The 15,606-nt window shown below is 44.4% G+C and overlaps 1 protein-coding gene across 1 annotated transcript; it reads right to left on the bottom strand.

Moving 5' to 3' along the window:
- Positions 1–2,084: 2,084 nt before the first annotated feature.
- On the bottom strand, positions 2,085–6,180 carry FAM103A1 (family with sequence similarity 103 member A1). The gene is made up of 3 exons (XM_018576701.1): positions 6,023–6,180; positions 4,731–4,931; positions 2,085–2,094 (listed from the first exon to the last, which is right to left on the bottom strand). Exons 1-2 carry the CDS (start codon positions 6,178–6,180, stop codon positions 4,742–4,744), a joined length of 348 nt encoding a protein of 115 aa, XP_018432203.1. The 3' UTR covers positions 2,085–2,094; positions 4,731–4,741.
- Positions 6,181–15,606: the final 9,426 nt, after the last annotated feature.

Consider the following 15,606-nt stretch of genomic DNA (forward strand, 5'->3'; position numbering starts at 1 on the left):
AAACTTAGTGGAATGCGTTAAAAACACACTGCACCGGGGGCGCTAGTGAGCAGCCAACCAAGATGGCCGCAATCTGATTGAGCTCCACTACACCCGGACACGAACCTCATGAGCTTGAAACCAATTTGGAACCTTAAAACACACCCGCCTAGCGGCACAACCCCCGGAAAGGCTGGGGATCATAAATGAGAAGAAACTACAATAATACCCGCAACCGTTCCCGCGGGGAACTTCGGCCTCAGCACGCACCCCGGCCAAAATGGCGTCGTCCCCTGCAGGGCCGAACTCGCAGCCGTCCTCACAGGATTCGATTGGGGACGCAGACCGCGCATCCAACGCCAGCACATCCTCACTTGTGCCGAGTCATCAACCGGAACCAGGCTGCAGAGATTCTGACCTCCTGGACCGATTCAAGATCCTGCTCCAGAAGGAGCTGAGAACGGCCACGGACAAACTGGCGGCGCAGCTCTCACGGGATATCAAGGAGCTGGGTACCAGGATACACGCAGTGGAGGACAAGATGGATGATGTGGTCAGTATTGCAGGCTTCTTGGCTATACTGAGAACATGCCGTGACTGATACGCATCAGTTCATCAGGTGACTATACAACTGTATCCTCATCTCCCATGCCCAACTACCCCTGGGGACATGTCTCAGTAACCCTTCAGCATGCAGATCCAGGGAAATGGCGGAGACGTCCCTACCTTACGCAGAAGAGACCTGCAATCCGCAGGGTACAAGAATGTGGGATGGTGCCCTCCCGGGGTGAGCCCGACAGGTAAGATACCTGTTATTAATGGGCAAACTCATGGACATGGACATTACCATAGTCTCCTACTACGCGCCAAACTCAAGGCAGACTCGCTTCTTCACTCACCTACTGGATGTGGTCGAGAGACATAAGACGGGCACCCTGCTGGTGATGGGAGACTCCAACCTAGTCCTCAACCACAAATTAGATAGACACTCCTCGAGCTCTAAAACAAAATCCCTACCCACAGACCGTAGCGAAACTAACCTCTTTAATTCCCTTCTATCGGAACATACCCTAATAGATTGTTGGCGGGAGAAGAACCCCACGGCTAAAGATTTCACCTTTTATTCTAACCCCCATGACAGCTTCTCCCGTATCGACCACATATTTTCTACTCAGTCCTTTCTCCCTAGACTAAAGTCGTCCAAAATACTTTCTACTCCTTGGTCTGATCACTCCCCAATCCTCCTTGAATGCACATCTTTATCCTCTAGCCCAACCTCCTACACCTGGCGCTTAAACGACTCTCTACTCACGTTCGCAGATTCGGCGACGAGTGTACGGGAACACATCCTCCAATACTTTTCGGAAAATGGGGGATCAGTAACATCACCAATCTCCCTCTGGGAAGCCCACAAAGTGACCCTTAGGGGGGATCTTATTCGCCTAGCTTCCCGCAAAAAGAGGGAGCGGGAGAATAAAATCCAATCCCTATACGCTGAATTAGAATCCCTGGATACGGCCTGGAAAGCCACGCCTTCAGCCAATTTGCGCCAACAGGTAGCCTCAGTAAAAGTGGAACTGAATCTTCTTCTGAACGACAAAGTTGAGAAGCAGCTTCGATGGGCAAAACACTCCTTCTATGCAAGATCAAACAAACCAGGTTCTATGTTAGCTAACTTACTAAATGCAAAGCCCAGAGGAGCTAAACCAATTAAACTGCGGCTCTCCAATGGCTCCCTGACAGCAAACCCCTCCCACGTAGTATCCAAATTCGCACGCATCTTGCGCAAACTATATAGCACCCCGCCTAAATTTGACATTCACAAAGCGGATTTATTATTCGCTGATTTCCCCTTGGGCACCCTGTCTAGATCCATGGTGGAGGGATTGGAGGCTGAAATCACTGAGGCGGAGGTGTTAGCAGCCATCAAAACTCTCAAACCAAATAAATCGCCGGGGCCAGATGGCTTCACGGCCCTGTACTACAAAACATTTCAAGACATTCTAGCCCCCCATCTGGTGGCGCTATTCAACCATCTTTCCGAGGGTGGGAAACTAAATCCCTCCTCCCTAGCAGCTCAGGTGGTAATGCTCCCAAAACCAGGAAAGGGTGACACTGACCCGCATAACTATAGGCCTATATCCCTATTAAATGTAGACACCTAACTACTCTCCAAAATTCTGGCCAATAGGATAAATAATTTATTGGAAACACTAATTCACAGAGACCAAGTAGGCTTTGTTCCCCATCGCCAAGCCACGGACAATACCAGAAAGGTGATTCAAATAATACACCATATGCAACACAACAAAATACCGGGCATGTTGTTATCCCTAGACATCCAAAAGGCCTTTGATAACGTCTCCTGGGACTACCTGAGCTACATTCTAGGGAGGTGGGGATTTCCCCCATTCTTCATGAGATGGCTAGAGGCCCTATATGATAAGCCCTCCGCCACGGTGCGCTACCTCCAGTGTTCTTCTCCTTCGACTGGTGGAAATCCAAAAACATAACACATTTACACGACCTCATACAAAACTAGCGGATACGCACCTGGGACTCGATAAAGGCGGACTCCCACACACCCCCTTCGGAATTCTTCCGATACCTACAAATCAGACACTTGGCGGAATTTGTGCTTGCCGGCAGGGTGCCCACCACCCGACTCTCCTTGATGGAACACATATGCTACCACACCCCTTTGCAGCCCAAATTGATATCCATATTATATGCTCAGCTGAATTTAAATCAAAGCAACTCGATCCATAATTATGTTGCAGCTTGGGACAAAGATTTACGGGGAAAAATCACTGATATGGAATGGTAACAAATCTGGGCCTCGGCGGCATCATGTACCATCAACATCACCTCACTAGAAACAGCATACAAATCTATGATGCGGTGGTACATGGTGCCAGCTCGACTGGCACATTCCCACCCCCAACAGTCAGCCAAATGCTTCAGGGGTTGTGACGCGAAGGGGGATGTAATGCACATCTGGTGGACGTGTCCAATGGTACACCGTTTCTGGATCAAAACATTCAGGCTACTGAACTCAGTTCTTCACACAAATATACATAGGGACCCGAAGTTTGCCCTGTTACACCTTAAACCTCCGAAGCTCACGAGCACTCAGCAGAAACTAGCAGTATTTATATTTCTAGCCGCAAAACAAACTATAGCACAGGCATGGAGGAAACAGCAGATTCCCTTTAGTGGGGTTGGCAGAAGGGTTGATTCATTCTTTATTAATGAGAAATTATCCAGTGTCCTGGCGGACACCCAAAATAAATTTCGGAAGGTCTGGGACCCCTGGTTGGCATATACACATCCAAATATACTGCCCACGAGCTTAACGTCAGTCTGAGTGTACACCCTAGCTTGGGGGTATTACCCCGCTACCACAGATCCCCCCCCCCCACCTACCCCTCTTTTTCTTCTGTTCTTTATTCCTTTCTCTCAATCTTGGTTGTCTAGATATGGCATTTTGGCCTCTCCGATAAACACCTTAGGGATGCTTACTTATTTTGTTAGACCTTTAAAGCTATTTATAAACAACATGGCAAACAAATTGCAATTGCAGCAGACAAAATGACTGTATCTCATGCCTTATACCTGCAACTGTATTGTGTGAGTTTTATTTTTATGTCACAAATAATAAAAACTATTTTAGTTAATAAAAACACACCATGACCAAGTTTGCAGATCTGGTCATGGTGTGAACATGCCCTCAAACATTATAGTGCTGCGCAGCCTTTTCTTCTAATCCTGCAGTTGTGGAGCGTGGGCAGCTCCTGGCAAGCATACACATCTAACAAGGAGCGGTGAAGCTCTTTTTTTGTCTATATAAGGAGAAAGTATTTTGACTTTGCTATGACTTTCCTGATCTTCCACTAGCTACAGCTAGCATTTGCAGAAGATCAGCAATGGCAGCACCCACACTGGTCTAATTGCAGGTGTTCTTTTGTGTATTAAAAACACATGCAAAAATGTGTTTTCAGACTTGTCTTGCTTGTTTTAGGCGCAGAAATTCCAACATAAGTAACTTTTATTGTATGTTTTATGCAGTTATCACACCGAATACAGTAAATTTAACTTCAGTATAGCACAAAAAGCATGGAGAATTCAGACACAAATGCAAAATGTTTTTAAAGGCCGTAGCATAAACAGTTAGACTAGTTGGAAGTATACACACATCCTATTGTACCACATCACCCTCTAGACTTCTCTGACCCATTCAAATCTGTGAAAAAAATGGTCTGGCACGGTCTTCACACATGCAGCACTCTGGAGGCAAACCTGTCATGTGAAGGTCTTATTACATTGGGGTATCAAAAATCAAACAGAAAAGAAACAACTGACCGTTTCAGAAAAGGCATCGCAGCAATTCTTGCATTACAATGAAACTTTGTGAAATGCAAGCTTCAAATATTGCATCCTAAAGCTAAAAAGTAGCAGACTATTCAAGTGATATGGTTTTAAAGAAACCTCCATCATGAAGCACTAGCAGCAAAGCTGGATGAACTGATACAGCCAGTGGCAGATATTTCTGCAGGCTATACGAACTGTGCTGGGATTTGAGTCAGAGTCTGAGAATCAATGCATTTTGATGGTACAGATACCAAGAAAGGTGCCTCTTGGCAACTGCTAGTTATCTTTTGTAGCCGCAAGCACTCACAAAGAAAATGTATCATACTTTCAGTTTTTCCTCCAGGGATGATTATTACATACGTCACACATATCAAATAAACAGGAAATTTCCTTAACGATAAGGATGGAATCTTTGATGGTCAGAATTATAGTTATGGTGTCTGTCCTGGTGATGGTGAGAGCGCTCCTGTCTGTATTGGTGGTGGCTGTTACCCCATCCGCTACCTCCATGGTGCTGGTTATAGCTGTTGTAGGAGTCACGTCTATTATCCCAGTTCCGTTGACGTCTATTATCTCGATACCTGTAAACCAAATGAAATAATTCTACGTTTAAAAACAATTAGGCAATGTTTAAAGCTTTTACAGCTACTCACTGACCATTAAATGGAAGGACAGACAAAATATTATGTTTTTGCACTCTGTAGGAAGCTCATCAATAAATTCTAATGATACCATTCATTTTGCACAGTATTGCATGTAAAATGTGTTTCTCGATTTCACATATTATTAATGCCATAGATAGCAAAGAAAACCTTTTGCAGCACAAACAGTGCTCAAAAAAATTACTAATCTCAAGCAGCTCTGACAACAGATACCGATATTCATCTATTGCTGACATGGTATTAATGGTCACTATTGCAAGTGATCCAACTTAGCACAGTACAGCCTTCTTAAAACAGAAGGTATTCACGTCTCATTCCATCACACATCTAAAAATAAGGATGATTCCTCATTTCAGGAGAGTGGACGGGGTCACACAAATAATTGTTTTTCGCCCTTTCAGCCAGTGCAGAATAGGATAAAGCTATTTATTTCAAACTGCATACAACTGTTTCAGGCTATTTGGCCATCATCGGTTCAATGTATGAAATCCATGGCTTCTATGGTTTCTATACACCACCTGCTCTAAAACGGCTCTACCGTACTCTGCACTAATTAGAGTGAGGGCTTTTTGATTCTTTTAGCTTCATAATTCTTACTATAATGCCATTGGGTCCCAAGCCCTACTTCATGAAAGCTATGGTTTCCATGCCCTGCACTGATGATGGACAAATAGCCTGAGAAAGCTGTGTGCAGTTTGGAATAAATGGCTCTATAATATTAGGCTAGATTTGCACTATACACCAGAGTTTCTAGATGTGGATTTGGCCGAAGGGGTGAAAAGCAATGATTTGTATGGGCTGTCCGCTCTCCTGAAATGAAAAAGAATCCTGTTTTTTTTTTAATGCATGCATGTATCTGTACAACAGTATTTTGAAAGGAATATAAACTGGTTTATATATTAGTTATATACATAGTAATTTGCATTCGGTTACAATCAATCATGATTCACTGGCTACTTTACAATGACAACAATCTTAGAAAGCCACATCGGTATACAAGTATTGTGTACCTATCCTGGTTTCTTTGGTACCCTCCAAAACAGTCTTCAACAATGGGAGGCTGGCTCTCAGGCCTGCTCACATATTCCTGGTACTCTGCGTCCTGTTCTGTGAAGCGTTTAATGAACATTTTTTCATACATCTCTTTTATATCAGATGTGTCTGTCATCCTGTAAAAATACACAAAAAGCAAGAGAAAAAGTAAAAGTAAGGACTAAGTAACATACTTCCTAAACATGAAGTGTCAACCCCCTAATAGTGGCAGTTGGTATGACCCACACACCCTTTCAACTTCCATCACTGCCAGATCAGAAGGGCCCTAATCCTCACATATGTAAAGAAAATCTGTACTGACAGATGCATGGAGGTAGACACTGTTGACCTCTCCTTAGGGCCATTCTACTGTCTGGTTGGTGTGCAGATGCCATACTTTATGTATTTTGAGTTATTATCCAGTTAGAAGTATGCAGATCATGCATTTGAACTTGTCTACTTCACTTGCTGCATGATTGTTGCAAGTTCATGTTTCAAATTATGAGAGGCAAAAACAGAATGAACTAGCATATTCAAAAAGGCAGCCAGCGGTAAATGTGTTCTCTAAGAGGAATAGAACATAAATAGGGAGCTTTCATTGCTTATTTGTTTGGGAAAGTGCACATTCCAGAGCTGTCATCCTTGTTTATCCTTTATTATTTGGTTAGGACCTGTGTCAACAGGCTTTTGTTTACTTCAAACAGGTGTTGCATTCCCATTCAGGCCTGTAGGTATGCAAGACCCACTTGAAGCAGGTCAACTGCAGGTCAGATACACCTGTCAATGTCTGAATGATCTCAGAAGCACCTCAGACTGACACAGGCCTTTATACTGTGACCTGTAACAAGCATGTACATACCAGGGGTAAAAGTAGTCAAAAGAGCAGTAACCGTCACCCTGCAATTTGTGTTTACTTGTGTCAGTAAACACAAATCGAAATGACTAACTCCAGTTTTTAAAGATCCATATCCTTCTCTGTTCTGAAGTCATTCATGCTTGTCTTACGATGTCGTTTCTCTAAGTCCCTGTTCACACCTGGGCGTTTTGACGCTGAAAGCTTAAGCGTCAAAACACAGAACACAAGAATTCCTATTCATTTCTATGGCCCCTGTTCACACCTGAGAGTTTAGCAGCAAGCTGTTAAAAAGCTGAACCCTGGAAAAGGTGCATGAGCTTCTTTCAGGCAGATTCAGCGCGTTATGCTCCATAGATTTCAATGGAAAACACGCCAAAGACGCGCGTGTGGGGTTTTCGCGCGTTTTTTTGCAAAAAGAACGCACGTTTTTAAGGTGCATATACATTGTGTAAGACCACCTGCAAAGCACACTGGGAAACAAAATGGATGATTCATGTCTGTCAAGTTTCGATTCTGAGGCATTTCTAAGGCTAATACAGGCACAACCATGCCTGTATGACCTGCGGAACCCCCTTTATAATACAGAGGAAGGAGGAGGCGGGGCTTGGATACAAATTGCTTGCCAGATTTGGCCAGAATGGGAATCTTTGCCTCCATCCCTGAAGGGCAGCAAAGGTAAAACATGTGCATGCGACATGTGGTGCATCTAAAGTTTGTTGTGATACTGTTGTAGCTTATGTTTCTGCTTGCTTGTGTGGCTATTGTAGGTCTGTGCAGCTGCAGATCTCCATGTGTTATGGAATTACAAATCCCAGTATGCAGCTACCTCTGGGTGTCATGCCTGTTTCTTTTCTGGGTGTACAGACTTTTATATGCATCACAGTACCTGTAGCTCCACAGCTGCTGAAAGGCTGACGTTGTTAACCCCTTGGCTAATGTGTAGTTATTTTAGTATGTCATGGGCAGGACTTCTTTTCATTGCACAACACTCAATACACCCATATGCAGAAACACGTCCAAAGCGCGCATCTATTTCGGGATAAACGGACAAGCACGTAAAAACGCACGGAAACGCTGACGCCTAGGTGTGAATGGGAACTGACGTTGAATGGAAGGGTCTGCTTCCATCACCAGCTACTGTAGGAGCTAATAGCATTGCTTCAATTGGAGTTCTGGCATCAGAGTGCAGCTTTTTGGGATTTACAGACTGAAAACATTAGGAGCATGGGCAGGCACACGGTTCCTCTCTTCAGTGGGCGTTTTGGAACACCGGGAATGAGCAATGTCATTTTCCTCATATTCTGCAAATTGACATGCTGACACACAATGCACAAGTACATGGAGAGCAACACTGCGCTTCCCCTAATGTACCATTAAACAATACTGAGCTATTCTCCACTGAATATAAACTAGAAGCTGCATGATGGTGTACAGCAGCACAATGGGAGGACACGGGCAGAGAGAGGCAGGACTTTCAGAAAAGAGCATCTACTCTCTGCTGATCGCCATTCTGCAGCTTCTAGCTTCTGTAAAATGGAGAATAGCCCAGGGAAGAAAAGACATAACTTACAGGTTCAACGCATTGTTTGTAACTAACTTGGGAACAATACACTGTGCTGTTTAAAAAAAAATAAAAAAAATTGATATTGATTGTACAATTTCTTTGAACAGCATGTTGAGGAACCTAGAAAAATTTTCTGCTTCCAATGTATTTGTAAGCATTCAATTGATCATTGTGGTATAACCTGTATGTGGACTTTCAACTACTGTATACACAAATGAGTCTCTTGTATTTGTAACTATGGCTTTTATATTTCAATTGTAATAAAAAATATTTTAATTCTTTATGAACATCGAGTGAGAATCAAGCATCTTAAAATCCCAAGGCTTTGCGAACCTGGGTGAGGAAAAAAAAAATCTTTGTTTTTGTGACTATTACTGGGGGTGTGAAACGTGTTCTCGCTCCTACTAATACACCTGTATTGTATTTGTTTAAATACAAAATGTCTATTCTTTGTGGATTTTAAATTCAGATTACCCTATGTATATATGAAAAGATTATAGCGCAGAATAGGTTTTAAACCCGACAAGCACGTCCGAGCCAGTCCCTGACCATCCTACTACTGAGACGAGGAGAGCTCGGACGCAGAAGAAAGAGCAGAGCACACAGAAAATACCACGATGTCTGAACGCAGTACCGATCTCAACACGAACTCACCTGACACCGTTCCAAACACAGCACCGCACAATAACAAACCTGCAAAGAGAAACAGCGATCACGTGCTAGATGGCGCAGGCTAGTGACGTCATCCGAACTTTACCAACTGCGCCTGTAGACAAGAGATACGAGCTGCGTGGGATGGGCGTGGTTTACAGGGCGGTGGGCGTGGTTTACAGGGCGGTGGGCGTCGCTGAGATGGTCCGGTTTATCATGCGGTGCAGAGGGTTCGTTCGTTGCAAGAAATTGCTCGCTCTCCGTGTTTTGTATTAGGGGGACATTTGTCTTTTTATTCATTGATGCCTTTCTATATACTTTTATAGAAGAGAGAGAAGCAGAACGTGTGTAATAAGAGAACACAGAAACAGTGTCAGAAAACCCCAAAAATAAAAAAACACAAGGACTTTAATGCAGAGGTGCAAATACAGGTCATGGGGCCCCATAGCAAAATTTGGATGGGGGGCCTTCTACAGTATTTCATGTTAGCATTGAGTGTGTTCATAGCAGGGAGAGGTACAAGGAGAGCTGCCAGCACAATCACTACATTGCTAGGGACCAGTGAGGTGTGGAGGCTTGCTACAATCTCAGCACTAAGGCCTCGTTCACACCTGAACGCTTTGTAGCGCGTTCTACGCTTGACGAACGCTCTACAAAACGCTCAAACATCTAAATCCCATTGTATTCAATGGGTCTGGTTCACACACCCTTGGGCGTATTTCAGCCCGTCCCTAACGCGCTACAAAACGGCCCACGCCTGAAAAGGTACATGTACTACTTTGGGCCGTTTTTGTTGCGCGTTTCCATTGGTATACAGCCAAGTAGCCCTCGGAAACACGCAATACGCCTAGGTGTGAACCAGGCATAAGGGCTTGTTCACAGACGTCTGGATTCTGTCCTGACCAGATCCGTGCGCTCATGCACCCAAAATGTATCCCTATCTGTTTTATGTGCTACAGTTCTCACAAGCGCAGTCCGGACAGAAAAAATACTGCATGTCACATTTTGTCCGGTCCGGAGAACACATCAAAAACGCACTGCATGTATAGCACCGTGTCTCCAGATCTGGACCAGAAATCGTGTGAACAAGCCTTTAAGCCCATGCAAAACTGTTGCTGACCCAACCAAGACCCCAGTTGTGACGGGCGAATTCTCCTCTTTGTGACATGTAGCTATGGGTCAGGGAATTCCCCTGCTGCAACTGATTGGGCCAAGATGGGGGTGTGATGTGAACTTATATAGCCCATGCAAAACTGTAACTGACTCACCCTTCTCTTGGCCCAATCATTTGCAGAAGGGGCATTCTGTCCCCTGAAGCTACACCTTACAAAGGGAAGGAAAATGCCCCTGCTGCGACTGATTGGACCCAGAGCAGGGGGTATCAGTCACAGTTTTATACTGGCTTGACCAAACTCAGGTGAACTGGGTTCACACTGCATATCACCTCTAGGGACCAGTGCAGTGAACAGAAGTTATTTCACAAACTCACAACACCCTCCCGACCCCTCCAGTGACCGCTGCACTTTTCTTTTGTCAGGACCATCTTCCTCCACCTATGCCAGCCGGTGTAATGGACCGCACACTTCAAAACTTTGCTACACTGCCCTGTAAGCTATGCTGCATCATAATGCTGGCCATGGCATGCAGTGGCTGCAGCAATGTGGGCAGTGGCTGCAGCAGGTGGGAACCATGCCCATAGGAAATAATGGGATTTCACTTGCTGGGCGTTTTACAGCGCTTCGATCAGCACTGAAAAACGCCCAGGTGTGAACCAGGTCTTAGAGTGATCAACTTGAATGAACGGCATTCCTTGCTGACAGTGCTACATTTATACCGCTTTTTTCTATGAATCATTTTTGCTCAGGAGAGGGCAGTAGAGTACTTCTGGGAAACATCACATTCCAGATTCATAGACAGCATGTACCATGAATCCTTTTTCTTTTTAAGGATAATTGTCATAGGAGAAACCACAGCCAGAACTGATTTATATTTTTGGGGTCAGCATCTAACAGAGAATCATAATGTCCATGTGTGAGCTGCACTCCTTCTAGCCCTTGGCAGGAATTATTGTGATATTCTTTCACAGAAAATGGTGAAAAGAATCCTTTGGAGTGTTGGTGACCTTCTGCTGTATACATACTGATTTTGCAGCAAGTCAATTCATGTGGATAGATATACCTATTCATCTTCCATCACATTCACAAATACCGATAGTATCTCTGTTTCCTGTTAGAGGTTCCTCATCCTTGAAGAAGAGCTCCAGGAAAAAGTATTCTTAACCCTTGCATTGGGGCGACCCCCACACTGCAAGGGTTAAGTGCTCATTTTGGTCTAGGTGCCCAGCAGCTGGTATGTCCCTCAGTGTCCTCACTTCCTATACATGTATAGGACGTGATGACACACAGGACCTTAGACTGCTGGAGTGGAGGGGGGAGAGCGGCTATAAGGACCGGCCTAACAGCCAGACGGCGCCAAGGATCAGGTGAGTATAACTTTGTTATTTTTATACCTAGACCAAAACAAGGACCTAACCCTTGCAGTGTGGGGATAGCCCCAGTGCAAGGGCTAAGAAATAAATAGGCCAGAGGTGGTTAAGTTTTGCTTACACAATAAAATCTTCACACTCCAACGGACGTTATGAACAGTCTTCTCATTGATCATTTCAGAAATTGGGGGGATTTTGTTTTTAAATAACTCTGCAGCTTTTTTTTTAATTTGCATGCCTCCTACAGAACTCTAACACCCGATGTTCGACTGGTCTATGGCATGTTCGCAAGATAAAAGCCGCACGGGCCACACTGCCCGTTCGGGCATTGCGGTCATCGGAAGTACCATCTGCCTGTCCAAGATAGGCAGATCGTACGTTTTTTAAAATTACCGTACAACCATCGCAAGACAAAAGTCTTGCGATGGTTGTAAGGTGTGTGCCCAGCATTAGACCTTTGTGAATTACAAGGTCTGTAACCTTAGGTGTGCTGGCCATTTGTAAGCAGTGGGCTATCTTATTGACGATAAAGGTGCGGGATGGATTTGGGTCAAGCAATAAAAACCTGAGACGGGTTGTAGCCACAATCAATCTAAAACATTGCAAAAAAAAAATGGATTTGAAATATAATGTACTAGTATCTTACAATCACCTTAAAGCTAAATTCCAGGCAAAGGTCTAAATAGACCGATAACATATAGTTAGTGGAGCCATTTACCTGCCAATTTCTGTCTATCTATATGTGAGAATTACAGAACTCTGCTACCCCGCACAGCTCTGTGTGGCAGGGCAGGAGGCCTGATTTTTACCTACTGCAGTTCAGTAACCTTTACACGTCTTGTCTCTCCCCCAGCCTGTGACTGGATAGTGAAAGGAGAAGCAGCAGACTGATGAGCTCATCTCTCTGTCACTCTGCTCTCTCTTCCTATCTGCATTCTCCTTGCACTGCAGCACAACTGATTGGCTTCTTGTTCTGCTTCTCCCTCCCTCAGTCCATTTTTTGCTGTATAGGGACTGCAGGGGTGTCCTTAGACTTTTGGACACCTGAGGTCGGGGGGTGTTGGTGGCAGTATGCGGTATCCTGCCCAACTTACTGACGGCACTGGTTTCCAAGAGCTGGGGGAACCCTGACCAGAGCGTCACATGTTGTTAGGAGCTCTTACTAACTATGGGATGCTCTGGCCGGGAAGGGGGCGGCAGGCACAACTGCTACTTCCCCCACGTGACCCAATTGGATGCCGCCTGAGGCAACCACCTCAGGCTGCCTCATTATAGTGATGGACCTGGAGGACTGCATTATGCTGATACTAAGTCACATTTAGGGACTTACACTATCTGCATTATAAAAAAAAATACATTTCATGATATATTATTGCATTAGCTACCTTAACTTGTAAAAACTGAAGCAAACAAAATCTGAAGCAGTTGCCTATGGCAAACAATCAGCGTCTCTGTTCAGTTCGTTCAGTTAAGGTTTGAAAATAAAAGGTGGATGCTGATTGGTTGCCATGCACAACTTCTCCAGATTTTGTCTGCTTCAGTTTTCATAAATTCCCCTCACAGAATGCATAACTAAGTCAACCACACCTAGATCAGAGAATGTCACTCTGCAGTCATATCCGCCTCCTCAGTACCTATATGGAATGTGTATTACCGTAGATTCCAGTCTCAGGAGATCTCACTGATTATAACTATTTTCTTTCCTCTCCTGTATGTTTTGAAAACTGTCAGTACACGTTTTTTGAGGAAAACCTGTTGCACACCTAAGATTATAACATTGTGTTTGAGGGCGAGTTCACACCAGCTTCAGGTGCGTTCAGGCCAGAATCGTGCTGGTGTGAACTAGCCCTGAATACTATGCATATAATAAATGTCCCAGGAACGGAGTGTGGGGTGGGGCTGTAGTCTGACATCTTTGCCTTCAGTAGTGATGGATCTCATTCCAGACTAGACATTCACCAGAATAGCCATGAAGCCAGTAAAGTCTGACCTCCCTTCATACCATATGCATGTTCAGGATCTGTGACTCCCATGATAGTGATGTAAGATCAGGACGGACGGTTCCCTTATTTCTGCCCTGATATATCCTGGTTATCCTCTCTCCCCATCCAACCTCCGCATCTTCTACGCTCATGTAAAAGTGGTATTGCACTATGGGGCTGATTTATAAATGTAGCCTAGATAGTGCTAAAGAGTATGGGGGCGCTACTGCTATGCAAACCACATTGGATGCAGATTCTTCCTAAATGAACCCATATGATTTGGTAATTCTTAGATGAAACTTTTTTTTTACCAGAAAATCATGGGATCATCTTTTTCATACATGTCTATATCTATTTCTAACTTATGCTAGCTATTACAAATGTATGTGTGCTTTTACTGGTCCACACACAAATTTTAACAGCAATAGTTTTTTGCAGGCTGGCTGGTGAGTGTGCTGGGAACATTTTGCTTTTGTATTGTGTAAAGCCCTTCCATGTGCACCTTGCTTTAAAAGTTAGTTATGAATTGATGAGTGCGTTTGCCATTTCACTTGCTGGATTTGGTGTGGGGACACACTGGGGACTTTAGCTGCCATTGTGATGTGTGGGGTTCCTGGTGTGTCCTTGTGCCATTAAAGAAGGAATGGGTAACCTCCAGGTGAACCTGGACCCAATTCATCCTTTGCTATATATGCTCCATAGATTAGAGTTAGGACCGCACTACACAGAGGGGTCATGATGAGGCAGTGCGGCTTCCATATACTTTGCAAAAGTTGTGCAAATAAAACCTCTTGTAACCCTAGTAGTTAGACAGTGTCATTTGTTTGCAGGCTGGCTGGTGAGTGTGCTGGGAAATTTTTGCATTGCCATTTATTTCACTTGTGTGTCTAAAATAAGGTATGTAGTGAAAGAAGAAATATTTTATTTTAAAATGATTAGCACGACTATGAAAGAATGAATCAGGAAAAGCAAAATATAAGCAGACTAAATTTCAGTTTAAATAAAAACCTCTTCACTGGAGGGAGATGGCCCCTCACTTCATGCCTCATTGTCCATAGAGAAGTGGAATTGAGACAAAGACAGCAATTAAAACCTAATCAAGGTTCTAACCCTTTCCAGTCTAATAAAGAGTGTTTTCACCTGGTGCACTCCTGTTCGAGGGATTCCTCCTTGCTCATTGTCCTGGTGTCCTCACAGGAAGAGAGAGAAAGGAGAGGAAAGGAAATCTGACTAAAGGTGGCCATACACTCTACAACCATCGCAAGACTTTAGTCTTGCGATGGTTGTACAGGGATTAAAAAAAACGTACGATCTGCCTATCTTGGACAGGCAGATCGCACTCTCGATCATCGCAAGCCCGCCCCCCTGAGGGGCGGGCTTCCGATGACCGCAATGCTGAACGGGCAGTGTGCGCGTGCGCACACCGGCCCGTTCAGCATTTATCTTCCGAGCACCGTTCTAACCAGCCGAGAATCGTACGATTCCCGGCTGGTTTTCGAACATGCTGGTTCGACAGAAGACGTGCGACCGTACAGTAGAAACGGTCGCACGTCTCCGTTCACACTGCTCGATTATCGTACGAAAAACCGATCGCATACGATTATCGTACGATAATCGTGCAGTGTATGGGCACCTTTATGGGGACACAGCAATAAAAATCTGTCAGTGGTTCTAATCCTTCCCCACCCCATTTAAAATATTAAAACTTTTTTTTTTAAATATGACTGCTTGTGCAAAAGAAAGGCAGATATCTGACCATTTAAGGCAGGGGTCCTCAAACTTTTTAAACATGGGGCCAGTTCACTGTCCCTCAGAAATTGCTGGGGGCCCGATCATAGTTTGAAAAACGGGGGGGAGGGGCGTGGCTGTGGTGCCTACTGCCACGTCCCCTCCCGTCCCAGAACAAAGGGGGAACGTTAGTGAGCAATTGCTGTACGTTCCAGCAGCTGCTGCTCTGGTGTGAATAAGCCCTTACTTAAAGGGTATATATAAATATTTTTAACGATTTCTTTAACCAGTTGACA

Source organism: Nanorana parkeri, unplaced genomic scaffold (assembly GCF_000935625.1).
Source record: "Nanorana parkeri isolate BGI_ZX_2015 unplaced genomic scaffold, ASM93562v1 scaffold74, whole genome shotgun sequence".
Classification (NCBI taxonomy): Eukaryota; Metazoa; Chordata; class Amphibia; order Anura; family Dicroglossidae; genus Nanorana; species Nanorana parkeri.